This window comes from Epinephelus lanceolatus, chromosome 23, assembly GCF_041903045.1.
Source record: "Epinephelus lanceolatus isolate andai-2023 chromosome 23, ASM4190304v1, whole genome shotgun sequence".
NCBI lineage: Eukaryota > Metazoa > Chordata > Actinopteri > Perciformes > Serranidae > Epinephelus > Epinephelus lanceolatus.
In genome coordinates, this window is record NC_135756.1 from 35,960,543 (window position 1) to 35,985,336 (window position 24,794).

Consider the following 24,794-nt stretch of genomic DNA (forward strand, 5'->3'; position numbering starts at 1 on the left):
TCAATGCTTGAAGCACACACATCTCTCCTTCTTCAGTTCAGTTCTTCCTTTTGAAAAAATGACACAGATGCAAGATAGAAAAATTACACTATATTCACAAAAATGACATGGAGATATATGTGGTCTGGTGGTTCTAAATAAAGGCAAACAGTGTGGGTTCTGGGTTCTCCACCAGGTTCTGGCCATGCTGGCCTGAGCTGGGCTGGGCTGGGCCTGGCTAGGCGGGGCTGAAATTTCTCATTATTCCCTGGGCTTGAATCGGGTGGGGTCCTCCCCAATTTACCAATGTTTTTTTTTGTGTGTTTAATTAAACTGGCAGTTCTTTTGTGTCAGTGGGAGGAGTTTTAATTGACTGCATCAACAGGAAAAGAGAGAGAGAATAAGGGGGAACTGCAACTGAGAGAGGGAGAGTGACGGAAAGAGTGGAGAACTGGGGGAGAGAGAGAACGCATGCAAGAGAGGGACGTAAAACGAAAGAAAGAGAGAGAGGGGATGCAAGGCGACTTGGTCAGCAGTGTTTGCCTCTGCCTCATCAGCAGTGGGAGAGGTGTGTTAAAAACGCACTGAGGGGTGTAGCCCGCTCTGCTGCACCTGTCCTGCGTGAGACAACAGACTACTGAATTACCGGTAAGCAGAAGAAGAAGAAGGAGTGGCGGTATGCCTCCGCACACCAGTAAAGTTTCTCTTACAGTTTACAGCCATGTCGGTGAAAACATGTATTTTTCACACCCATTTTCCCCCCGGGCAGCACAGAAGATCTATAGAATCAACACAGTCTTAAGGTGGGCATCCAAGTATAGTGTCACCAATTCAGTATCTGAACAAATGTCTTCCTATCTATTCCTGAGATATGACATTGAAAAACTGCCAGAAAAGTATTTTCATGCAGAACATTATGATAATAATAATAATAATAATAATAATAATAATAGTACATTTTATTCAGGCAGACCCTATCTTCACTCTCTTATAACACACTGTGTGTGTCAGGACCATTAAAGAGAGGGAGGATGAGAACAAGAGGAAGGGTAGAGTGGCTTGAATGAGCATGAGCAGACAGGGAGGCAACAGAGACACAAGCTGCAGAAACAAAGATAAAGAAAGTGAGAATGTAAGAAGTGAGCTGGTCCCATGAATCACAACTATTATTCTCTGGGTGTCACCTCTGATACATGCCTTTACATCCAACTAATTTAAATGGCCTGCCAACTTGGCTTTGACTAACTGGACCAGCTCAAAGGTTTTTGCCCCTAGTGAAGTAGAAGGACAAAAGTTAATGTGAGGAAAAGAACGTTCAGACTTGAAAACTACCACAGTAACAACCCATCTCTGCTCCCTAGCTCAGCGGAATGAAGCAAAACATCGCTTTGTTATTATTATTGACAGCAACATCATACGGAACATGGAAGGGCTCTAAATGGTAAATGGACCTGCACTTGTATAGTGCCTTTCTAGTCTGACCACTCAAAGTGCTTTTTACACTACAAGTCACATTCACCCATTCACACACTGGTGGCCAAGGCTACCATACAAGGTGCCACCTGCTTCTCAGTTTTTAACACACTCACACACCGATGGAACAGCATCAGTGTCTTGCTCAAGGATACTTTGAAATGCAGACTGGAGGAGCTGAGGATCGAGCTCTTCCGATTAGTGGACAACTGGAGTTAGTGGACAACTCGCTCTACCTCTAAGCCACCAACCATCACCCCCTCGTACAAATTTGACATATTAATAGGAACATCAAAATAGATGTTTAGAGCCCTTCTGCATTCCATAACATCAGTCACTTTTAATTATAATCAAAAGGGTGTGTTAAATATATGTTGCAAAAAGTAAGTATACCCTGTGAGAGTAGTGGTGTGGACTTGAGTGTCTGCACTATCTTGCAGGCTTTGCTTCATTAGTTTAGGCACAGCAAGATAAAGCAGAATCCGAGCTGAGATAAGACCTGTTATATTCTTTCTGGAACTCATCAGAAGACTCCATTATCTAGTTTTTGTGGAAAAGTTTTCTGTCTGGAACACATATGAATACAGCTGTACCTCAGTGTGTGGCCCCAGCTTTCAGATACACACACCAGCTGATGTTGCAGATAAAAACATTGTTTTTTCTCCCAGGTGGATCATCTGTGATTGTACTCACTGTTGATCAGATAACCTGTAAGATAGCAGCAGTAATATCCCCTGGCATAAAAAATGGATGTCTTTATCTCGCCTCCAGGTCTTTTTACTATGTCATAGGTACCTGTCTTACCTGCCTTATACACTCTTTGAAATACCATCATCCCCCTACTATTTCATTTGTAACCGGCACAGCTTTTATTTAAAATAAAAATACAGTTTATGACCACTATTGCCATAATTTACCACACTGTACTAAAGTACTGTACTTAAATTTAAATCGCCCCGCCAGAAAGAACATAACTGGCACACCAGCAATTTAAATGCCTTGAAATGCATTAGCAGATCTTCTATATTCCACAAGGACAGCTCTGATAATCTCCTTTGCTATTCTTCAGACTACTCCGCAACATTGAGTAGCTTGAAGCCAAATGGAAAACCCCAACTCTGCAAACTGAATGTTGTCAACACTCATATTATAAAATAGAAATATCAAGAACATATTTAAGTTTGTTTTAAATTTAAAAATTACCACTTGACAAGCAGATCAGTTTATTCGGAGTGTTTAAAGGATCAGTGGCATGTCTTTGCATGTTCTTTGCAGGGCTTAATGCCATGAATTTTAAAAAGGATACCCCACTAGAGCTTAGATCAGGCCCAAAAAATTCAGCCCGACCCGGCCCGAGCCTGTGCACATTATGTCCGGGACCGGCCTGGCCCGTCCAATTAACTGTTATTATGGGCCCGAGCCCGATTTAAACCCAACATTTTTCAATAAGTTGGCTGTTATAATTAACGCTAAGGACACACCGAGCGTGTTAGTGCCGCGGAAGTCCTGCGAGTGTACTCAACACCCTTTTACCTAGTTTGGTTCAAGTACACCCTAGTCCTTAAAGGAGAACTATGCCCATTTTCAGAATTCATACATGTTCTTCCTATGATCTAAGACAAAAATATTATTAAACACAAAACTCTCTCCCAAATCCAAAAACTAGGGTGCTAAACAAAACTGAACAAAAACTGAAGCTGCTCCATAAACAATGACTTGGGAAGGATGTTATAGATGACACTGGGTACATTTGCATGCTTTGTTACAGCCATGTAAACGGCATATAGACTCTTTCACTGTTAGTAAACAATATGAGTGTTTTTTCTGGTGGGCGGGGCTTATCTGGAGGCAAAACAATTCTCCACAGATAGCTAGCGCTAGCAAGTTCTGTTGTCTTGTTTTAAACAATGGAGGAAGATGACATGAGTGGTGCATACAGAAATACTCATTCCAAGAGCCAAAATGCACTCTGGCACAAACTGTACCGTTCATAACCGTTCGGTTATCCAGAGCAGTTACCGCAAGTGTTACTTGAATAAGTAAACACTGACCAACCGGACCAGACTGCTACATGGGTGATTTGACAGGACTGCTGAAGGTGGGATGTTCAGCTTTGTGGTTGATTACTATGCCAATCTTACAAAGGAGGATGACACTTGAACGGTTTCGTCCATTTTGTTATGCTATCGAAGCAAATGTTAGCTAATGCACTGAACAGCTAGCGTTATGGAGAAATCCAATATTCCTCTTAATACCTCCCCAATTTCTGATTGACACGATAATCCTTAATACACATAATGTTACTCATCCCTACAACAGTAAATACTTTTTCCCTAACTGGATATTAAGTGTAAGTTGTACATACCAGCATTTTTTCCATCCAGTATTTTTGTCTTATGGCATTTAGCCATAGTTGTCTTTGTTTTTGTTGACAGGTAGTGGTGGCTGGGATTTAAATTTTGAGCCATGACTCCTTCTATTCTGGCTCCCAATAACACAACAGGACGGCATTTTGAGACTCTAGCCTACAGTCCTGTGGTGGAAAATCATATTTGCCTCCAGCTAACAAAATTATGTCATTGTGACATCGGGGCCTAAAAGGGTCTATACAGCACATTTGGAAAAGAGTGCCCCAGGAGTGAGTCCTAAAATCTGGAGGTAGCAGGTTACACACCTGGTTCCCTCATCTCACATTCAGTGGATTTTTTGAATGGGTTTTTGGTTAGATGCCTGAAATAAGATCTGTGGTTTACAGAAGCTGATGAGACTCTTATGTTTTGTTCTACAACATAAAATACATCAGTAAATACCCCCCTCATCAATTTGAAGCTTTTATGTGTCCTTAAAAAGGCAGGTGCTAACAAATGGCATAGTAGACATGTTAGAATATGTTAATGGAGTATGCACAGCTGCATGTAAATGGGTATCAGTGGAATATTCATATTCATACTCAGCTTAATAGGAATATCATCTTTTATGGAATAAGGGCAAAAATCTGAATATATTGTGCATGTAAACATAGTGACTAATTATTTCAGCAGGGCTGGCAACACTCACATATCAACTGTGTGTGCAGTGTCTGCAAGCAAAGGCATTTGGCCATTGTTGCCAGAGGCGGATGTTCTGAATTTTCTCCCATTTCATGGCTCTGTCAGTGACACTGAGTTCCCGGCCAATTGACTGTGAGTGAGAGATGAGGCCTTCACTTGCCTCTAGTAACAAGAGCCCTACATCTAAAGCAGGGTGACTAACAGACACACAACTAAAGTCGCCCACTGACTGTTTCTCCCTCTCTCTGTCTTTTCAATCCTTTCCACTGTCTCATCTCATCTGCCTTTTCATCTTTCAGTCGCACAGTTATCTCAGTCTTTATTAACGTTTCTCGCATAAAGCCTTTCTGTGGCTGCTCTGTTTACTCTCACTTCAGTGACTTGCTGATGAAACTGGTTTGTGTGAGTAGTGGCGGTCCACGCTGTTACTCAGCCAACTAAGCAGGATCAGAGAGCTCTGGAATGAAATAAAATGGAGTTTTTACCCTTTTCTATTTGTTTGTAGTAGGTCTCTCCCTGTGAGCACACTATTTATTTGCTCTAAATATGACTTATGTTACTGATGACTCAGCTGGATAGTGTGATGGAAAATTCTGGTATTTGACCATATTTAACCTATAATGTGTTCTGCATGTGTTGTATAAGGTTACTTGTTTTGATGAAACTGAACTTCTCACCTAATGATATTTGTTGCTCATTTAACCCCTACTATGATAGCAGTGTTAGATACAGCAGAGGCCTAATGGAAGTAGGTTAAAGGTTATGAGCCAGGGAAGCTCAGACACCAAGTGTCCTTATTAGTCTCCAGAGATGTTGTGTCTTAGGAATGTCAAACCAACCTGGGCTACTGCAGGCGCCACATATTTTGACTGTTGATGTGCATGTGTTATGGGAATTATAAAGATAGCTGGGCTGGAGGACTTGCGGGGCACTCACTCACTGACTGACTGTTCATGCGGTTGTATGTGCGTGTGTGACTCCGTTCATGAATGCTTATTAAAACTCAAGAAAGACAGCCGACGTGTGAAGACTTTTTCTATAAACTGTTCATTAAATAGTTGTTTTGCCACCACAATATCAAACATCCATTTTTTGTACTCTGTCCTATGTTGTTGTTTCATTTTCATTGTTGTAACATCACACTGGATAGTACGTTACTGCTACTATAAATACTAGTTTTGAAACAAACAATGCTAATAAAACATAGATCATGATGGGGATATAATGGAAACTCCAGCTATGTATTCAAAAGAATATGTAGCACTGACTATCAAAAACTGTTTAGTACCTAAAGGTGGCTTGATCAGACCTAAAGTTTGTTGTTTGATCAGATTATTTATCTTAATTATCTTGTTTGTCATAGAGCCAAAATGATCTCAACTCAAAGTCCAATTACTGGCTCTTTCTTTGAGAGCTTTCAACCACAACTTACGGTCTTTCATCAGCTAAACACCATCTGTGGACCAATACAGGGCCTAAGATCCCCCAGTCCTCCACACTGCAAATTCTATCCAGGAAGTCTGTAATACTTCATAATAAAATAACATCATTATCACTTATAGGTGATATTTAACCAAATTCTGAATTTCATGGTGAAATTCATGCAGCTAAATAAAGTGATTTTACAGAAGAATACTGCTTAATCACATTAATATATGGAATTTAACTGTGAGATTCCAATAAAATACAGTAATTCTACAGGAGCATATTGCTAAATCACAGTAATCCAATGTACATTAAAGGGATAGTGCACCCAAAAATTCAGCAATTATCTACTCACCCATATGCCGATGGAGGCCCTGGTGAAGTTTTAGAGTCCTCACATCCTTTGTGGAGATCGGTGGGGGCAGCAGCTAGCACACCTAATGGCAGACGGCTCCCCAGACTAACGTCCAAGAACACAAAATTGAATCTACAAAGTATCTCCATACTGCTCATCCGTAGTGATCCAAATGTGCTGCAGCCCCGACATAAAAAGTTGTTTCGAAAAACGTCATATGAACTCTGTTTTTAGCCTCACTGTAGCCTGTAGCTCTGACTGCTTCTCTGTGCTCCGCGGTCACGTGCGCGTGCTCAGGGTGATCGGAGATGCAAGAGCACGGTCTCTGAAGAGCAGCAGTCTCGTCAGTACTGATGTCCAAATTCTCAAGTGCAGGCATCGCCAATTCCCAGTCTGAACAGCAAAGACTTTCCTCATCCGTTAGCACTGCTCTACATTTGAAACAACTACACCACCAGGTTTCCAGTGCTTGACTCCGGTATTCTGCGGCTGGATGAGGGTTAGGCTCATGAGCTGCAGCGGCTGCCTCCATCGGCATATGGGTGAGTAGATAATGGCTGAATTTTCATTTTTGGGTGCACTATCCCTTTAACTATGAAGTTACAGTTAAATTCAGTAATTTACAGGAATGTACTGTTATATCACAGGAATGTAATGGGCTTTAACTGTGAGGTCACAGTTAAATATAGTAATTTTACAGGAGCATAATACTAAATCACAGTAATATGCAGTTATAACTGTGAGATGACAGTATAAAGCTGTCATTTCACAACAATTTACTGTAAATATGATACATTAACTTACAGTGAAAGTGATGAAACTAGTAGTCAGTAATTTACTGTAAATGTACAGTCAGATATTTTACAGTGATGGCTCTATGACCAGTACTCCATGGTTAGCTCACATGATGCCACCTGAAGCAGCTTCATTCATAAATGAATATTGTGAGATTTAAATGAATACACTGATCTGATCCCAATGTACAGAATGGACTTCAATACCAAAATTAAGTAGCTAAATCTAAAAAACAATAAATATCCAATTTTCAGGGAAAAAATCTGTAAGACAATAACTATTATAGATGCAGTGAAAAACATCAAAAATATGTTCTTTAGCATCTGATTCTCAAATCATGGCTGTTCAAAATTAGCCTGGCAAAGCCACACCAAATCACAAATGCAAATTAGTCTGGGACCACTTAGTTAAGTTTCCATTTTTCAAGGGCCGTTACCAACCAGTTATAAACATGTGATGTAACACTGAGGCACCGGTTGCCAGGTCTGCTTGCTGTAGATGGCCAATCACAGCACAGTAGTATCAGCCAGTTACAGCACATTATCAGTCAATCAATCAATAAATCAATTTTATCTATAAAGCCCAATATCACAAATAACAGTTCGCCTCAGAGGGCTTTACAGCAAACAACATACTCTGTCCTTTGGACCCTGACAGAGGATAAGGAAAAACTCTCCCAAAAAGAAACCTTTAACGGGGAAAAAAACAAAAAATTAGGGAAGGACTTGGCTCAAAGCGAGTGGAAATTGACATGTTGTTGGCACACATACCTCTCTTCTCAAGGAAAGCTTTAAGTGCAGTTGCTGCAGCCATCTTGGTTGTTTATGAAAATGCCTCAAACATGTCCTGCATTAGATGCTTGTGATTGGTTGGCATGTCTCAGGCCACTGGAAATCTGTCCAAAGCAGAGGGGGATCAGATGCATCTGCCTGACCACATACAACCTGGGCTACAGATTCACCTGATTCCCAGGCAAGCCCAAAATTACCCTTTCACTCATCTGTAGTAATTTGATTTACTGCTGAATTACAGCTCACACCTCGCAACAACAACTGATGCTGCTCCGCTGAGAGTGTTTTTGCTGGCTAGCGAAACATCCTGGCGCAGACTATTTCTTTGAGATTACCAGCCAGTTGCTAATGCAGCATTTGAAGATTATTACAAGCACAGCTTTTCTTGGCTTTCAGTGACCTATAGTCCTAACATTATTGTCACATCTCATCGATGAAAATGAAACATAGATTTAGTATTAGTTTTTATTATCAAGATCTATTTTTAGCTTGTCTTGTTTTCATTATAGAAAAAGGTCTTTGACAAAAAAAATTCTTCATAGAAATTCTATACTGTAGTGCAAGGCTTTTAACATGAAACATCTATGCAGGACGTGTTGAGTTTCACTTTAGCATAACAATAATTTAAAAAAGCCTAAAATGAAGTGACTAGAATTGATTGGTGAAAGAAAACAATGTTTCTGATCAAAAAAGAAAGTGAGAGTAGCAGAGCAGTGAGTATGACATGTCTCTGATGAACTAATCTAAGCTGGACAGGTGAAGGCTTTTCCTCTGGGTCTTGCCATCTGAAATTGTGGCTGAGACCGCATGTTTTTTGTTCATCAAACAAGGGACAGCCATTTGGCACCCACCTCCACAGGATGCATCATTGTCACACCTATGTGAGAGAACAGTCTTCAAACTTGTTTGAACACTACTGTCACTGTGACATGTAACTCTGTGATGTCACCAAGCCAACTTAAGAGGAAACTTCTGCACTTCTGCTCTCCATCAGACTCACTCTTTTTCTTCTGAGTCTCTGACCTGCTCTTTCTCCTGGACCTTGACCAAGGTAGGACATACCGAGGTAGGACGTAGGCAGGAGGGCTTGCTACACCCTTCCCCCGTTCTCTCACCTCTGCATGCCCACAGCAAGAGCTGCAGCTTTGCTCTCAATGTGGCCTTCTTCCAACACACACAGAACCTGAAGACCAGACAAGTTAATGTGCCAAGCACAAGGTTTGCAACTAACTTTCCAGCACGAGGAGAACCAAGTCGAGTCAGCACTCAGACTTCTAACTCTGCAAGGATCTGCACCTCTGGAACAAGGACACAGCAAAGACTGCATCTGGAACCACAGTTCTTTCAAGCCTTCAACTGCTGGCTAACAGAAGCAGTACGCCAAATCATCTCTTTTTCTCCTCAATCGATGAACTGGTAATGTATCCACTGGGCACAGCATTATTGCAGTTGTACAGGCTAAGCAAGACTGTTTAACTTTGTCAATTGTGATTTAATACTGTTCAATGTGTTATTGTTGTTATTTTTGTGGCAGTTAGATCACTGGTTATTTGGTTTCACCAAAACTAAGTGATGTTGGTTTGCCAATGCTTTACACAGACAGAGTCTTGCATGCAACTAAACATCCTCTGTACTACCCCAGACCCCTTTGCAACACATCACATACAGACATACTCACTTACAAACTGGCTTTCATTATAGCTACACCCAGAGGAGAATCAAAGTTCCTGCATCATGTCCTTTGTCTTTGTCCTGACTGACCTCAGGCAAAACCTCCCCCGGTCTGAAGCCATCTTTGATTCAGCCACCTTGTAGTTTTCAGTTGTCAGCCATTTTGTTTTGTAGATCAGACAGCATTTGTTTCACACACACACACGTTTTCTCTCTCTCTCTCTCTCTCTCTCTCTCTCTCTCTCTCTCACACACACACACACACACACACACACACACACTTGTACATAGTGACTAGTTAGAATTTGTGTGTTTTGTTTTGCTTTGCTTTCTTGTGAAAAAATACTTTTGGAATCATGGCTGCTGTCTGTTTCGTATTGCACAAGAGTGATTGAATAGTCAACCTCTGCTATGTCAAGAACTCTGAAATCCCTCAGCCTTTACTATTAATATGGTAATTTTGGTTATGGTTATTAACTTAACTATTAATCAAAATTCCATAGTTAAGTGTATTTTATAAGACTGATATCAGTAACTGGCTATCTTTTTTCCCTTTTTGGGAATGGTGCCCCATAGGTGATTTAATGTAAATTAACTCACATTATTTAACATAATTAATAATTATTAATATTAATATTAATATTAATATTAATAATAATGATAATAATAATAATGAATTATTTCCGATCGCCATTTTGACACTTTAATCAGAAGCCTGTCACAAAGTCAGGTCCCAACAAAACATAGACTGTATAAAATAATGGACATAGCTACCGTGAAGTAACCCATTGATTTGTGGACTCTTGAGTTCAACATTTTGGATGTTGCCATGTGGAGGAGCAAGGGGTGGATCTGACTAAGAAGCCAAGGATACTATCGGCAGACAGCCTTTACTCAAAGCGACCCACCTTTAGTTATGTCTTACTTTAAGCCTAAACAAAATGTAAACGGGAGAGTTATATAAAAATTCACCCCCTGTACAGTTGTCATGAATGTTTAAATTAGCTATAGAAACCAAAACAGTTATTTGTACCAGGCTGTAAATGTTTATTTCTGCTGTATAGTTGAGCATTTTACATAGGGGTCTGCAGGGACTGAATAACATTTGGAGCCAGCCTCAAGTGGCCATTAAAGAAACTACAGTGTTTCACTTCCTTGTTGGCTTCATTTTTCAGCCCCTGAGGTTGCCACTTTAGTTAAACTTACATTTTCCTGTGGTAGTGGGGTTGATGCTCTTGATTAAGGGTAATTAAGAGGCAATAGATTTCAATTAAGACTATAATATCATAATAGTAATAGTAATGACAATGAATTGACCAATTGTCAAGTGGCCACTAGAGGAACTGTGGTTTTTGGCACTTCTGCGTTAGCTTCATTTTTTCAGCCCCAGAAGTTGCCATTTGAATTAAAGCTGTAGAGATGTACATTATACTGAATTCATCAAGACATCAGGAAAACATTGAGGAAGTAGAAAATTTAAACAACAGGAGATCAGAAAGCAGGGAGAATTCTCACTAAAATATAATAAAAGTAGGGGGGTGGGGGGATAGGGGCATAAAAAACTGTAATATCAGCATCTTTCAAATGAAGTTAAGGTAAATAAAGAACACGCTCTTAAATACCATATGTGATATTGGGTTCATTTGATCACTAACACTAAATGATACCAGTATTCAGGCAAATTAGGGGATGAATGATGTTTGCCATAGCTGTGGGAATTACTTAAGGTATACTGCTCAGTAATGAGATTCTCTTTCTTTCATGTTTCTGGATTCAATCACTGGGTCACACTTTCTGTTTTAACTTTCAATTCAAAGCATAAGCAGAAAAAAACAAACAACAAAAACAAAACAAAACAAAACAAAACAAAACATGGCCTTTACTTTTATACCCTGCCATTCAGCAAGTAAAACGTGCGCGTAGTCACAGTGGAAGCTTGACAGCAGATTTAATTTCATCATTTCAGAGGTAATACAAGCTACTGCAGAAGGAAAAAAGGGATTTGATTTGAGAAAAGCATCAGTTCTTATTAAATTATACACAGGATTATTATTCAGAAAGGAAACTTTAACTTTCTCCACTGTATGCCAGAGACACAACCCACGGCATACACATTTATCATCCAGAATATCTTTTCTGCATTAGTGTTGCAGAGCGGCTCATCGAGCAATTCACACAGAGTCTAAAATAAAGTTAGTTTTAGAGGTAGAAACAACTGAAGATGAATGGTGCTAAAAATGCATACTGACATTTTGGATCACTGCTGTTTTGCAGTCACAAGATCAACATAATCTCAGTGTGTCCAGTTCAGAGTTAGAAGTTTAATTAGTTTACAACAAAAATGGACATGGGAAAACTACTAGCCTAGGTCTAATTCTTCCAATAACTCCTTGACTTGTTTTGTGTCATAAAAGCAAAATCTCCTGGTGGAACAGCACAGCACAGCAGACACTGAATGGACAGAATATTCTAGCCTGAGTGACTGAAGCTCCCAGAGCCTTCAATCTGACATCGCCTCCATTGAAGGCGATTTATAAAGGGGGGGATTTGATTTTTCCCTAACCAATCAGTAGAGATCAAGGACTCACCCAGAATCTGACGTCATTAGTATCCATGCGTCGGGGGTGCCGAAAACAAGCGAGCATTGCCCGTTTAAAATGTCTCCGTCGTCGTGCACGCCCAGCTGCATCGCCATTAAATCCAGTTTAGCAGCTTCCTTAATTTGGGCCTCCATTAACGCGAGTAGTGGCGAAATACCTCGATAGCATCGTTAATGTGGTCTATAGGATCTGTAGCGGTCGCCATTGTTGCTATCCTCACCAGTTACCCACCGGCGTACCATAGATATAGACGTAGATGCCGCATTCAACGGTGCTCCTCATTGGAGCGATACGTCAACGCGGCCGCTATCTTGCCCAGGTGGAGCCGCGCTGCCTAATGCGTGTATGTCTATTGAGGCAGGAGATTATTTATGATTAAAATCATCATTACTCGCTGAATTCTCAACCGATTTTCATGTGGTTTGGTTTGTTACAATCATCAGACATGTAGTTATGATACAGGATACTTGGTTAAATAAAAAATGCAGCTTTTCATACCAAAATATTTGATCTTATGTAGATAAAGTAACAGTAATAGTTCTACAACACATTTAAACTAAACTTTCCCCATGTAATAAATATTCTTTTTTCTTACTAGATGTACAGTGCCCACCATGATGTCATTTAATTATTAATTTTGATTATAAATGTTTATTCACATTTCACACAATGTGCAAAAAATAGTGTATCAGCAGGGTTGTGCTGAGCTGCAGTGTAGTTACACATTCTGATTAACAAATGTTGGTTTTGTACAAGTGAAAATAAATGACTTAGAGCTGCATGTTTACACAAAATTTTGCTTTAATCTCATATGTATAACACCACAGTGCTCATGGGAGCCTGGACACAGAACTGTTTACATTATTAGGTCATATTTACAAAAAATACAGTGTACAGTAGCTAGTATTATTTTTAGGAGTCTGCCCAGTCCTGTCGAAGTCCTCAGGTCTGAAGTGACAGCTGCAGATGACTGAGGAGTCACTCGGGACAAAGTCCTTTCTCCTCACTGCTGCTACCCATGCCCGTCTCCTATCTGTGTTTTTTGGGAAACTACACACAAAATAAGTGTGTCAGAAAAACGCAGTTCCACATAATTTGTAGTTACAATTCAGGCCACAAGTTAACTACTAACATTATACTGCTTTATGTTACGTTGGTGCCATGAAACAGACAGTTGACAATTTGGAATAACACATAAACCGACATAGCTGTTTGACAAAGCATCATAATTTTATAAGTAATATTATATAAATGTTAACCTTTTTTCTTCAAGTTGTGTGACATAGCGTTAGCTTAATTTGGCATTAGGACCAGATCAGGACAGTTACTTTACTTGATTAGCTTAAAAGAAGGATCACTTTTTCAGATATATATCTCATTAAACATGTTCGTAACAGTAAAATATTGTAAAACAACTTCTTACCTGTGGAATGTCATTCCCTTCTGCTTGGTTTTCACACTTCTCTCATTCGTACACCCAAATGCAGAGCAAAAATGTGGCATTTTTGCCGAGTCTGACATGGGTCTGAACCAGTCAGAGCACCTAGGCAAGATGGCGGCAGTATTGACGCATCCCACAAGCCAGGGAGCGGCATCTATGTATATATATCTATATCTGGTCCGTCCATCATTTGGACGAGATAAATCACAAATTCATTGCAGTATTCCAGACCAGAGATGCAAGCCTACTCAGTTGAGTGGGCGGGGTCTATGGTCTGGAACCAGGCCAAAGAGCATGGATATCAAGAGGCGAAGCTCAATAGAACGCCCCATAGCAACAAATTCCCCCATGGTTTCGTCCTACCGCCGCCATTTTGGACTGCCGCTTGCATACAAAAGCACACAGACAAACACAGACACACAGAAGTATATCGCTATTAATTATGCTTACAATGCTACTCACCTCGTGATAGCTTGGTCACAGCTGCTTTTTCACGTTTTTGTAAAGCAAAATATAGACTTTAAAAAAAACAATACAAGGAAAAACGGCCTAGATGGCATCTCTACATATTGCATCCACTTATGAGAAGATTAACTTAATTACTCCTTCAAAATCACCCCATAAGCCAATTTACCAAAAAAATAAATAAATAATAAAAAAAAAATCAGTATTTTAACTAGAAACACATTAATGGCGACGTCACATAGTCAGGAATAAAGATTTATTTACAGTTTGTACAGTAAGGGGACAGTAATAATAATAATAATATATAAACTATTTTAATATGATATATTTTAATGCTAAAGCAGTAATCAGTTCTGATATAAATGGTCCAAGAGGCCATATATAGGCCTATATATACATATATACATATAGCTTCCCACGAAAACTGGCATATTAAATTGATATTAAAACACTTTAAAATGTACACCTCTGTCGGGATCCTTCAGGAAACGGTGGAAGGTCAGGTGCGGGGTGTTCCACTGATAGTTGTTGCAGTTAATTGCACTACACTGTTTTCTTTTACTCTTTTTCTCCTCTCTCCTTGACATGTTGCATATTGTCTGGGCGCAACAGTCCAAGCTCAACAGTCCAAAATGGTGGTAGCGCCCCTAGTGGCTGTTGGAAAAAATTCAACGGAGCTTTGCCTCTTGGTATCCATGCTCTTTGACCAGGCTAAGAATATTCCATAGTTTCTGAGTGGGTCCCATCATAATTATCAGCTACTCACATCAACATTATATAAGAGGAAATACCACTGTCAAGTAGCTACAACAGAATGTGACTGCAGCACAGAAGATCTATACAATCAGCACAGTTTCAAGGTTAGTGTCATGAATTCAGTATCTTACCAAATGTTTCCCCTTCTTCTGACGTTGAATAATGGCCAGAAAAGTGTTTTCGCAGAACGTTTTGATGTCACAGTGAAGTTGACCTTTGACCTTTTGGATATAAAATTTCATCACTTCATCTAATAAACAGTATGAATGACTTGACAAACACATTTTGTCAGGTCACAGTGGCCTTTGACCACCGAAGTCTAATCTATTTATTTTTGGACAATTGTGTCAAATTTGATTAAATTCCTGTCCAAGTGGACATTCTTACCAAATCTGAGGAAGTTCCCTCAAGGTGTTCTTGAGATACCACATTCACGAGAATGAGATGATTGCAAGGTCACACAGTGGCCTCGTCCTTTGATCGTTAAAATTGAATAATAAGTGGACATTATTGTCAAATTTGTATAAATTTCCTTCAAGGCCTTCTTGAGATATTGGGCTTACGACAATGAGACAGATGCAAGATCACACTGACCTTGACCACCAAACTTACTTACTTACTTAGGCCTGTTACTCCAAGAAGGAGCATAGGCCACTGACAATATTTCTCCACCTCGTCCTGTTCTGTGCCAGCTTCTCCAGATCTTGCCATCTGTATCCAGCTTTTTCCATCTCGGCTGTGACACTCCTCCTCCAGGTGTTTCTTGGTCTCCCTCTACCATGTTTACCCTGTGGGTTCCACTGCAGGGCTTGGCATGTGATGGAGTTCTTCGGTTTACGCAAAGTGTGCCCAATCCATCCCCATTTTCGTTTCTTTATTTCCGCTTCTGTCGCAGGCTGCTTTACTCTTCCCCACAGCTCTTCGTTCTTTATTTTATCAGGCCATCTGATGTTAAGAATACCTCTGAGGCAGTGGTTGGTGAAGACTTTTAGCTTGTTCAGGAGGTTCTTTGTTGTTTTCCATGTCTCAGATCCGTAGAGGAGTACGGTTTTTATGCTTGAGTTGAATAGCCGTATTTTGGTCTTGAGTGTGATATTACGTGCTCTCCATATGGCCCCCATCATGCCAAATGCAGCTCTTGCCTTGCCTATTCTCCTCTTTACATCCCCCTCTGATCTGCCATCACTCGATACCTCACTTCATTATAGGTAAATGAAGGAGTTGACTTCCTCTAGTGGTTGGTGGTTAACCATCAAGCTGGCCAGCGTCTTTGTATTGGCCTTGAGCACTTTGGTCTCCTGTGTGCTAATGTGGAGACCTGTCTCAGCTGCCTTCTGTTCTACCTCTCTCAGTTTCTCTTGCATTTGTTGGTGGTTTTGGGACAGTAATGCAATATCATCTGCGAAGTCTAGGTCGTCCAGTTGTGTAAACAGGGTCCACTGGATCCCATTGCACCTGTTGTCAGTGGCTTGCCGCATGATCCAGTCGACCACTAAGAGGAATAATAATGGAGAAAGTAGGCAGCCTTGTCTAACTCCTGTTGTGATGTGAAATGCCTCTGTCAGCTGGCCTTCATGTATGATTCTACACTGCATTCCAGAATAGATGTTCTTGATGATGGTGATGAACTTCTCTGGTATGCCGTAGTGTTTCATCAGTTGCCAGAGCACTTCTCTATCCAGACTGTCGAATGCTTTCTCAAAGCCCAGAAATACTGTGTAAAGTGGTGACTTAAACTCTTGTGACTGCTCAAGGATGATTCGCAGGGTTGCTATTTGGTCGGCACATGATCTATTTTGCCTGAATCCAGCTTGGTTGTCTCTAAGCTCTGCATCCACTGCTGCCTTGAGGTGTTGCAAGATTACCTGGTTTAGGATTTTGCCTGGTACGGATAGAAGCATTATACCCCTGTAGTTGCCGCAGAGGCTTAGGTTGCCTTTCATGGGTATTTTTACCAGATGGCCTTCCTTCCATTCCCCAGGCACGTTTTCTTCCTTCCAGATCCTACCAAACAGGTCATATAGCATTTGCGAGGATGTTTCAACATCTGCTTTAAGAGCTTCTGCCAGTACATTATCTGGACCTGGTGCCTTGTTGTTCTTGGAGAGCCTGATGGCTTTTTTAATCTCTGCTTCGGTTGGCCGTCTGCAGTCAACTGACAGGGGGACTTCTGCAGGTTGCATATTTGCCCTTACTGCCAGAGATGGTTGGTTCAGTAGGTACGAGAAGTGCTCGACCCACCTCTTCATTTGTTCTTCTTGTGTATACAATGTCCTTCCTCCCTTATCTTTAACTGGGTGGTTCCCTTTCTGGTATTTTTTGGTCAGGAGTCGGATGTTGCCGTAGAGAGCTTTGATGTTGTTCTGCCTTGCAGCTTCCTCCGCTTCTGCTGTAAGCTTAGCTACAAAATTCCTCTTCTCTCTCCTAGCACTCCTTTTTACATCCCTGTCTGCTCTAATATATGCTTCCCCAACTGTTTTCTTAGCTGCTCTTGTTTTGCTATTGTTTAATACATCCTTAAGTTTCTTCCTTTCTTCTATTCTGATCAGGGTGTCAGGTGAGAGCCACTCCTGGTGTTTTCTCTTCTTGAGCCCGACTGATGCTTCACAGGCCCCTGTAAATGCCTCCTTTACTTGCTGCCAGTGGTTTTCTATTGTTCTGGGTTCCTCTTCCATTTCTTGTAGTACTATGAAGCGGTTTCTAAGTTCTATTTGGAAGTCTGCTTGTTTATCTTTGATGGTGAGTAGTGACACATTGTAGCCTATTGAGGTGCTGTTGTGATGTTTTTTCAACTTAAGTTTTAAGTTAGCTACCAATAGATGGTGGTCCGTGGCTGCGTCAGCACCCATCTTCACCTGAACATCTTGAAGGCTTCTCCTGAATCTCTTGGAGATGCAGAAATGATCTATTTGGTTTTCTGTCTTCATGTCAGGAGATACCCAAGTAACCCGGTGGCATGGTTTGTGGGGGAAGAGGGTTCCACCAATGACAAAATTGTTATTAGCGCAGTGGTTGGCAAAGAGTTCTCCATTCTCATTCATCTCTCCAAGGCCATGCTTTCCCATCACTTGTTCAAAGCCGGTGTTATTGCTGCCAACCTTTGCATTCACATCCCCCATTAAAATGGTGAGATCCTTCTCTTTACATTTTCTCATGGTTTCCTCTAGCTTTTGGTAGAAATCTTCTTTTGCCTCCTCCTCTGCTTCATTGGTAGGGGCGTAGCACTGGATGATGTTAACAATGATGCGCTTATGTGAGGTCTTGAATTTGGCCATAATGATCCTTGGGCTCACTGGTTCCCATCTTAAGAGGGTTTTCTGGGCTTCATTTGATAGCATGATTGCCACCCCATCTGAGTGGGCAGCATTATCTCCCGTGCGCCCGGAGTATATGATTGATTCTCCTGATGAGAGCCATGTTTGTCCTGCTTCCTTCCACCTGGCTTTGGCAATTCCAAGTATATGGATGCCATATGCCTTCATTTCATTAGCGATGGACCACCAAAACCCAATCAGTTTATTGTTAAGTCCAAGTGGACATTCTTGTCAAATTAAAAAAATAAACAAACAACAATCCCTCAAAGCGTTCTTAAGATATTGTATTCACGAGAATGAGATGGATGCAAGGTCACAGTGACCTTGACCTTTGATCACTAAAATCGAATGACTTCATCGTTGAGTCCAAGTGGACCTTTGTGCCAAATTTGAAGAATTTCCCTCAAGGTTTTCTTGAGATTCGCATTCACGAGAATGGGATGTACGTACGTATTGACAATCTGAACACATAATGCCTCTGGCCATGGTTATCACCAGTGCAGAGGTATAAAAATCTTTTTTGAAAACACACATAGGTATGGGTGCTTCACATTTGGCTGATGTGGCTCCTTGCTTTCCTCAAGTGCATCTCTTCCTTGCACCTTCGCTACTCCCAGCGGGGATGTGAAGGGAGACAATTAAAATATGTTAGTTAGGCTACTGAAGTAAAACAGCAGCAAGGTGGCAAAATAACAAAAAAACAAACAAACAAAAAATATAAAAGTGCCTGAATAAAGTCTAACATAAGTTTGTCAAGTCTAGGTTGCTATTAGGACTACTAATAAAAAGCACAGCTGTATAGGACTGTAACTGTTCATTTTTGCTTAATGAGTCAAGAAGCAATTGTAACGGAAGACAATAGAAGCATTTTGACTTAATAAAAAGAAGACAAAGTTGCAACTTTATCATGATTTATTAATGGTTCAAACTAAACTAAAATTGAATCTAAACAAAACAAAAATCAAATCATTTTTTTCATGGCTGATTATAAGTAAAATCTATAATTTAAGCTGTCACTCCTGTTTCCACAGGTTGGTTGTTAGTTTACAATCATGAAAAATCATTAACATTTCAGTTAAGCGGTTTCTACAACAGCTGTTTACTTCTCAGTCAGATCAGCTGAGCAATCACAAACAATCTGGCCAGAATCCTCTGTGGAGCCTTCTTTCTCCTCATCTCCTCCTAGACTCATTTAGGGGTTGGAATTTCCTAAATGACATTAGACCTCCATCAATTAATGGGAGGATGGAGAAGTGAGAACAGGAGGAAGCATAATTAGCAGAATGGAAAGCACTCTATGCATTTCTTTGATATGACTGGTATGGGCTTACCTCCACCCTGAAGCCACTGAACACCCATTGCAAAGTTACTGTTAGTGAGAACTGCAGTTGCACTGGGTGCTTTTCCTACAATACTGCATTTTGACCACATCTGAAACTAAACTTGGACAAGCCACAAAGAAATGATAGTTATTAGCTCTAGCTTAAGTGTTTTCAAAAATTGTGATTTTGTTTTATAAGAGGAAAGGTTTCTGGCATGAGGAGTTAGTAGTATCCACAGAAATACAATGAGAGTCCCATTCCAATCAACCTAGCAGGATGGTCAGAGCGGTGGCCATTTTTGGATCAGCTGATTGATGGAACGGAGCCAGCTGATAGATCACATGATTCCTTTCGATGCAACCAATTGGCAAATCTCATCCAGGGCACCGTATTTAAACTACTTTGGCCTGCCTACTGTTGCTGCTCCCTCTGCAAGCTGCTTTGCAACCCACCTCCACCCCAGCTCCTCCTTTTCATGTTGTGTCTGACTTATCACTGTCATTTCTGTTTGTCATTGATGCTTGCTCTGTTCTGTTCCTGGGATGTCTTTGCTGCTGCTCTTCCTGCCTTAGGCTTTCCATGTAGGTATGGAAGGGCAGAGAGGTGTGTTCTCTCCACCTTAGGCTTTCTGCATAGGTCCTAAGAAAGGCAGAGAGGCATCAGAACAGAGCCATACTGCCAAATATAATACTGCAAGTTTTCTTTGACTAAAGTGGTCCTGACTGAAATACCATTTAATTCCCAGTGTCCATCTCACGAAAATGCACAGCTGCATTGACCAGCGTCCCGTAAATATCCTCGAAATGCTCCTAGGTGCATGGGCCCATTCATTGCTGCTTGTTTCCTCTTTTTTTATTTAATTTAATTTAATTTTATATACTTTATTAATCCCCGAGGGGAAATTCAATTTTACACTCTGTTGTCAATTACACACAGGTCCGAACACACACATGCACAAACTGGACCTATACATGCACTAAGTGGAGAGATGTCAGAGTGAGGGGGCTGCCCATGCCCATGCGCTCTGAGCAGTTGGGGGGTTCGGTGCCTTGCTCAGGGCCTCCTCAGCAGTGCCCAGGAGGTGAACTGGCACCTCTCCAGCTACCAGTCCATGCTCCATATTTTGGTCCGGACGGGGACTTGAACAGACAACCCTCTGGTTCCCAACCCAAGTCCCTATGGACTGAGCTACTGCCACCCCCTGCTGAGCTACTGCCGCCCCCTTTTCCCTCTGTTCTTATTGTTGATTGCTTCTGTATTCATTTGTTTTGGTATTTTGTGCCTATTAAGCACTTTGGTCTAGTGCAGGGGCTTTTTTAATGTGTTCTACAAAAATTTTGATTTGACTTTGATCAGTGTTATATGTTAAATAATTTAGAATTTTGTAGAGCTGTTTGTATTAAAAACAAAAAAACAAAAAAAAAAACAAAAAAAAAACCTTTCAAGTGGCTGACAACAAAACCACCAGTGGTTAACTGAAGGGTGATAAATATCCTCCCTATTCTTTCTAAAACATCTTTCATGTTTGTCTCTCCTCTTTATATCTGAGTGGTCAAGATGACAAGTGCACTTTCTCAGATGTGGAACTGTTTGTTGAACTTACCCAATGCTAACACAGTCTGCATGCAACAACTTCCAGTTTGAGTCACTGACAATAGAAAACTTGTATTCAAAGCTTGGAGGCTGGTAAAGAAGCTGAAGTCAAAGCAGCTCTTCCGGTGATGTGGGGGATTATTACCTGCTGAGAGCCTCTATGGGCTTGTCAGGGTGGACAAGCTTCCCACAAGTCACACTAGAAACAGAACAAGGGAGGGAGAGAGAATGACAAAAACAAAATTGTGACTTTGAAAACTGAAATTAAATTCAGTCAGCAACATGAAATAAAATATGACAGAAATCATAACAGTAAGAATAGAAAAGGGCAAACATAAAACAATGAGTGAATGTATGTAGCTGTCACTTTTGAGGTAGGTCGACTAAAATATCTTTTTGTTGTGCAAATGAAACATCGCGTCCAGGTGAAATCAGGAAGGTTTTGTGGTCAAATCCAAATCTCTTTGTTCATCTAAACTTTACTTCACTGGCGCCTCCTTCCAGGCGATCTGATTATTAATTCAAAGCCATACTATTCTTCCATTCATTCAGATTTTTCACTCATCTGTTATCAGTTCCTATAGTTTTCTTAACCTCTTATCTTTCTGTTGTTTGTACAATCAGACAGCTGAAGATATCCAGCTGAAACTGTTAATAATGAAGTGAGGAGACAGATGGAGGAAGCAGGAAGAGAGAAAGAAAAAGACAAAGTGTCAGAAAGGGTGAGAGCTGAGCCAGATGAGCTTGATGTATCTTTGAAAACGCCTTCTTAACTTGTGAGGATGGGGAGAGCAGCAGGCTATTAAAAAAACATCAGGGAGATGAACAGAACAAGATATTAGTGAGTTAAATATATCACAAAACAGAAGAAGGGGAGAAAGGAGAGGGTCATTAATAAAAGCAAAACCTGCAGGCATATGGCACATTCTAATGAGATGAGAGGAGGAAAACTTCCCCCAGGGGACAAAAAGAAAACTTTCTGGATGCGGGTTTTAGGAATCTCTTAATTGAAACTTCTCTGTAGTGAGTGACATTTGAATAGCCGGAGAGCTGTAGGGCACTGACTCCCATTAAATATCTTCAGGCAGTGCCGAAGGAGAAATCAAATTTGTGATAGGGAAAGAACTGAAAATAAAAGAACTTCAGAGACACAAGGCTAGGCTTCTGCTTGGACAAACCAGTGTATGTGATTGACAGCTGAGCCAGGAGGGGCATGGAGACACAATACAAACAAAGTAATGCTCATAAATGTACAGAAACTGATGTTTCATCAAATGGTAACACCCTGTTTATACATGATTGGCTGCTTTTGGGGAAAGTGAGAAAGTAAGCAGGGTTTAAACTTCTCTATATAGATCTTTTGTTTTTCTTTACAGTTACATAGTAATTCTACAGGAGCATACTGCTAAATCACAGTAATAAAATGTACATAAACTGTGAGGTTACAGTTAAATACAGGTGCTGGTAATGTCACTGTCGCTTCTTTAGCTAGGTTACTGTCACAACAAAGACAAAAAGCCCATTTGTGGGAGCAGATCGGCCAGTGGACACTATATTTCACAATCACAGCTCTATTGAGCCTTGTATTCCTTTAGCCTTTAGCAGCAATGATTTTATGAGCATTTTTAATGACAAAATTCTAACTATTAGAGGCAAATTTCATGACCTGTTGTCCTCAGACAGTACCTCTCTGCCCTCAAACACAGCTGTAAGACCTGATATATATTTAGGTTGCTTCTCCCTGATTTCTCTTCAACAGTTGACCTCAATGATTTCTTCATCCAAGTCATCAACGTGTTTCTTAGACCCCATCCCAACTAGGCTACTTAAGGAAGTCTTACCTTTAGTTAACACATACACCACCCTGGATCCAGAGGTGTTTGCCAACTATAGACCAATATCTAATCTTCCCTTTCTTTCAAAAATCCTCGAAAAGTAGTCACAGGCCAGCTGTGTGACTTTCTCCATGATAATAATTTATTTGAGGAATTTCAGTCAGGATTTAGAGTGCATCATAGCACTGAGACAGCACTAGTAAAAATTACAAATGATCTTCTGAGTGCCTCAGACAAAGGACTCGTCTCTGTACTTGTTTTATTAGACCTTAGTGCTGCATTTGACACAATTGACCATCAAATTCTACTTCAGAGACTGGAACATTTAATTGGCCTTAAAGGTTCTGCACTAAGCTGGTTTAAATCTTATTTATCTGATCAATTTCAGTTCATGATGAATCATCTTTACATACTGGAGTTCTACAAGGTTTGTGCTTGGACCAGTTCTGTTCACTTTATATATGCTTCCCTTAGGTAACATCATTAGAAATCACTCTGTAAATTTCCATTGTTATGTGGATGATACACAATTGTATTTATCGATAAAGCCAGAAGAAATGGATCAATTAACTAAACTTCAAAAATGCCTTAAAGACATAAAATCCTGGATGAGTTCCAAATTCAGACAAAACTGAAGTTGTTGTTCTTGGCCCCAAACAACTCAGGAACTCTTTATCTGATGATATCGTTTTTCTGGATTGCATTGCTCTGGCCTCTAGCACTACCGTAAGAAACCTCGGAGTAATATTTGATCAAGATTTGTCTTTTAACCCATTTAAAACAAACCTCACGGACTGCGTTTTTTCATCTGCGTAACATTGCAAAAATTAAAACATATCCTTTTCCAAAAAGATGCAGAAAAATTGGTCCACGCTTCTGTTACCTCTAGGCTGGATTACTGTAATTCCCTATTATCAGGTAGCTCTAATAAGTCTTTGAAAACTCTCCAGCTAATCCAGAACGCAACAGCACATATACTGACAGGAACTAAGAAACAAGATCATATTTCTCCTGATTTAGCTTCTCTGCACTGGCTCCCTGTAAAATCCAGAATTTAATTTAAAATCCTACTCCTAACTTACAAAGCTCGAAATGGTCAGGCTCCATCATACATTAGAGAGCTCATAGAGCCATATTATCCCACCAGAACACTGCGCTCAGCGCCTTCAGCTATCAAGCGCCTCTTCTGTGGAATCATCTTCCTGTTTTGGTCCAGGAGGCAGACACCATCTCCACATTTAAGACTAGACTTAAGACTGTGCTCATTTATAAAGCGAGAAGAAGTGAAGAGGCTTGAGGCTTTTGTGCTACTAAGACGTCTTTGTATTAGGCTGATTAAATCAATTAAAATTTACAATAAAAGTAGTTAGCTACAAACTTCATCATTGATTAATTGGGTCTATGTTACGATGCATGGCATGAGCTGTGGCAAAATCGACACCATGTACCAAACAGCATATGAGCGTCCAACTATCGTGTCCCCATTGTGTAACATTGGAAGATGCACCTCTGTTAGATCTTGGAAACAAACCAAAAACCTCCGCTGGAGATCAGTCTAGAGATGTAACCCAGCACATTCTCACCCTGACCTCGTCACACATCGACATTTGGTCATGGACTTTCCAAGTCGAGATATGACATGAAAGGTACCTTGGGTGTGTTGGTTGTTAATGTTCTTGGACACCGTGTCAACTTAACTGTTACATGCATTGTCTGTTTTCAAAATACACTTCTGTTTCCATAGGAAATGAAAAGAATAGGGTTGGCTTTACAATCAACGAGGAAGTCAACACCAGCCTCCTGGATGAAAGTTGGTGGTTGCTGGACCCATTCACCACCTCTCCCACCCACCCTACTTGGACTTTCAGCCTCCTTCACCCCATTAAATAACACTGTTTCCACATTTTCCCTGATGCTGCCAAGCACCAT

The 24,794-nt window shown here is 40.6% G+C and overlaps 1 protein-coding gene across 17 annotated transcripts in view; it reads right to left on the minus strand.

Moving 5' to 3' along the window:
- Positions 1-24,794, minus strand: part of LOC117245778 (pleckstrin homology domain-containing family A member 5-like) — a 623,723-nt gene that overhangs the window by 231,637 nt on the left and 367,292 nt on the right. For 14 of the 17 annotated variants that reach the window (XR_013490410.1, XR_013490411.1, XR_013490412.1 and 11 more), the window contains one exon: positions 21,176-21,229. The exons of the other annotated variants lie outside the window; for them this stretch is intronic. Coding sequence is in view for 9 of the 14 variants with exons in the window: in XM_078165311.1 (XP_078021437.1) it covers positions 21,176-21,229 (54 nt within the window). In the remaining 5 variants the exon portion in view is untranslated. The remainder of the gene's footprint in view (positions 1-21,175; positions 21,230-24,794) is intronic. 17 annotated transcript variants of the gene reach the window in all.